The 2,950-nt window shown below is 52.5% G+C and overlaps 1 protein-coding gene across 2 annotated transcripts in view; it reads right to left on the bottom strand.

Annotated features, from left to right (window-relative positions):
- NIPSNAP1 (nipsnap homolog 1 (C. elegans)) overlaps positions 1-2,950 on the bottom strand; it is a 19,144-nt gene that overhangs the window by 3,929 nt on the left and 12,265 nt on the right. For both annotated transcript variants that reach the window (XM_008575541.1, XM_008575542.1), the window contains exons 5-8: positions 1,883-1,953; positions 1,598-1,738; positions 1,250-1,281; positions 798-892 (exon numbers count right to left, since the gene is read on the bottom strand). In XM_008575541.1, the coding sequence (XP_008573763.1) occupies positions 798-892; positions 1,250-1,281; positions 1,598-1,738; positions 1,883-1,953 (339 nt within the window). The remainder of the gene's footprint in view (positions 1-797; positions 893-1,249; positions 1,282-1,597; positions 1,739-1,882; positions 1,954-2,950) is intronic.

Genomic DNA, 2,950 nt, shown 5'->3' with positions numbered 1-2,950 from the left:
GCCCCACACAGGCAATTCATCCACAAGTCCCATTGGTTCTATCTCTGCACTAAGGAATCTGTGGACTTCTCAGCATCCTACTGCCACCACCTTAGGCCAGGCCACCAACTCTCTCTTGCATAAACTAGTGTAACTGTCTCCTTATGTCCTGATTTGTCTCTTGCTCCCCTACCAAGCACTCTTGGCAAAGTGCATGGCAGCCAGAGGAACCAGAACATAAATCAGATCATGTTGCTGCTGCTGAAAACACTTCAGCAGCCTCCCATTGCGTTTATAATAAATCCCAACTCGTCCCCACAGCCTGAGAGGCCCAGCCTCTCTGGCCCCTTGTCCCCTTTCCTATGCCATCTCCTCACACTCTTCCCTACTCACTCCACACTTGTCTTTCCACTCCTCGAAACCCCGAGGGCCTTTCCCCACCACAAGGCCTTTGCATGTGCTGGTCCCTCCACTTGGAATGCCTTCCCCCAGCAATTCGCAGCCACTCCTTCTCATCCTTTAGCTCTGAGCTTACATTTTACCCTCTCAGAGAGGCCTTCTTTGGCTACCCAAGCCAACGTAGCTCCCCTGTGTTTTTCTCTATCATCTCTCTTTGCCTTTTTTCTATTATTACAAATAAAAATATTATTTGTAAAAATCTGAAATTAATCTTTTCTTTGTTAGTTTACATCAGAGGTAGTGTTTCCTTCTGCTACAATGTAAGTTCCATGAGGGCACTAATGTTTCCCCATTGTCTATAGAGAGTACGAATGAAGAAAGGGGACTAACACAGGGCTCCTGAAAGGTCCCTGACCTACCCCAGAGATGGTGCACAACGTAGAGCTCCCCTATCTGTGAGAAGAAGCCACCCACTGCCTCCTGGTTCTCCTGCCGGTACTTGATGGCCCGAGCCCTGCAGATGGCAGAAGAGTGTGGGGCAGAGGCCAAGACCAGTGCAAAGGGCCCCCTGATGTGTACCCAGGCTGATTCCTTGGACACACCTCCCAGGAGGGGCCTGAGATGGGGCTCATGGCTCTCAGAGATGATGGGGAAAGAGTGACAGAGATGCAGCCGCAGGATGGGTGTTCCACCCAGGGAGGCCTCTAGGAGATGCTCACCTCCTGATTGTTTCTTTCTCCCGGATCCATGAGGGGCAGAGGATGCTAGGTTCCCTGTGACATGGCCCTGGGAAAGGTGGCCCACCAGGGGCCTTGGTGGGCAGGAGAACAGGGAGGGTCCCCCTACCCACAGCCCTGGTGCTTCCACTCACCAGTTGTTCCCCCACTCGATCATGGTTCCTGGCTGAAAAAGAACCACAGGGAGGATGGGAATGAGCCCCCAGCTCAATTCCTAGCATCATAGCTGGGCAAGGATGGGAAACTGTCCTGTCTCCTCAGCTCCAGGGGCTGCTCGGCCTTATTCAAGGGCCCTGACTCACACCTGGTATGTCTGTGTGTGCACAACCATATGCACCTCTGCTCTGAGCCCACAGAGAGGGAGAGGCCAGAAGCCCTATTTAGGTGCTGTGGCACAGGGCCCATTAACCTTGGGGCAGCTGCGAAGCAGCAGTGCAGCATGGAACATGGGGGGCAGGAGGGGATCTGCTGGAGGGAAGCACCTTTAGCTTGTACGTCCTCAGCTCATAGATGTTGGGGCCCGCTCTGGGCTGTGGCTCGTTCCAGAAGCTGAACTCAAGGAGCAACTGGTTTCTCCTCGACAGCAGCATCTGGCTCCGCTCCTTTCGGAACTCCAGATACTCCTGTAGGCATGGCAGTATAGGCATGGGAACCAGGAAGCCCCCTCCATCCCAGCAGTGCGCCCATGGGGTGGCAGAGGAGCCCCTAGCACAAGGCTGGGCTGGAACCATCATCCAGAGAGGTTTGCTGAGTGGGTGCTGACATACCTTGTTGTTTTTGAGCTTGTTCATGCAGTCCATGAGGGCTGGGTAACCGCCCGAGAATCGCCACAGGTGCACTGTTGGGGAGTGGGAAGTGCAGGTCAGGGCACTGCTGGGACCCTGCCCTGCTTACCCCAATGCTGGCTAAGTGTGTACGTGGCAATGGGGGAGTTGGGGGTGGGGGCGGGTAGCTTGATGCCTGGTTCCCTATAGCATCAGGATTCTGAGTTCTCTTTGCTTTGTTTGAGGGCAGCACCGGGGAGGGGATGACCCCAAACACAAGTCCCTGTCCCAGTCCAAGGGGCCTGGGTTTGAGCTCCAGCTCTGCCAAGTGGCCTCTGACCCTCTAGGCCTCAATGTCCTCATCTTGAAAATGGGGATAATGCTCTCACCCAACCTTCCTTAAATAGCGACAAGAAGATCGATGTGTCCTGTATCCTAGGAACAGTAGCATGTATAAGGATGACCACCAGGCCTGTGAGGGACAGTCTGGACAAAAGAAGGGGATAAGTCTGATGGGCTGAAATAGAACATTTCAAGGCAGTGAATCAAAAAAACCAAGGAACTGAACAGCATGTAAGGTGAGCTACCACATGGGTTTAAGGGTGGGGAGGGTGTACCCAGGGATGATGCTGTATGCATTATCTCTTGACAGAGACCAAGAGATCACGACAGGAGATGCCCCTGAGGCAGAGAACTAGGTGGACCCTAAATCCAATGACTGGATTATTGGGTGGACCCTGAATCCAATGACTGGTGTCCTTATCAGAAGAAGGAGACTTGGACACAGACAGGAGAAACCTATGTGAAGACAGAGACACACACAGAGAACATTATGTGACTAAGGAGGCAGAGATTAGAGTGATGCATCTACAAACCAAGAAACACCAAGGATTTCCAGCAACAACCAGAAGCTGGAAGAGACAAGGAAGGGTTCTCCCCTAGAGCCTCCAGAGGGAGCCTGGGCCTGCCAGCACCTTGATTTCTAACTTCCAGCCTCTAGAACTGTGAGATTATAAACTTTTGTCATTTTAAGCCACTGTTTGTGGTATTACTGCAGTAATAGGAAACTAT

The sequence above is a fragment of the Galeopterus variegatus genome, unplaced genomic scaffold, assembly GCF_000696425.1.
Source record: "Galeopterus variegatus unplaced genomic scaffold, G_variegatus-3.0.2 Scaffold1204, whole genome shotgun sequence".
In the NCBI taxonomy this organism is placed as follows: Eukaryota; Metazoa; Chordata; class Mammalia; order Dermoptera; family Cynocephalidae; genus Galeopterus; species Galeopterus variegatus.
Note: the sequence above shows the minus strand (reverse complement) of the source record. Positions and strands in the feature narration are given on the sequence as shown.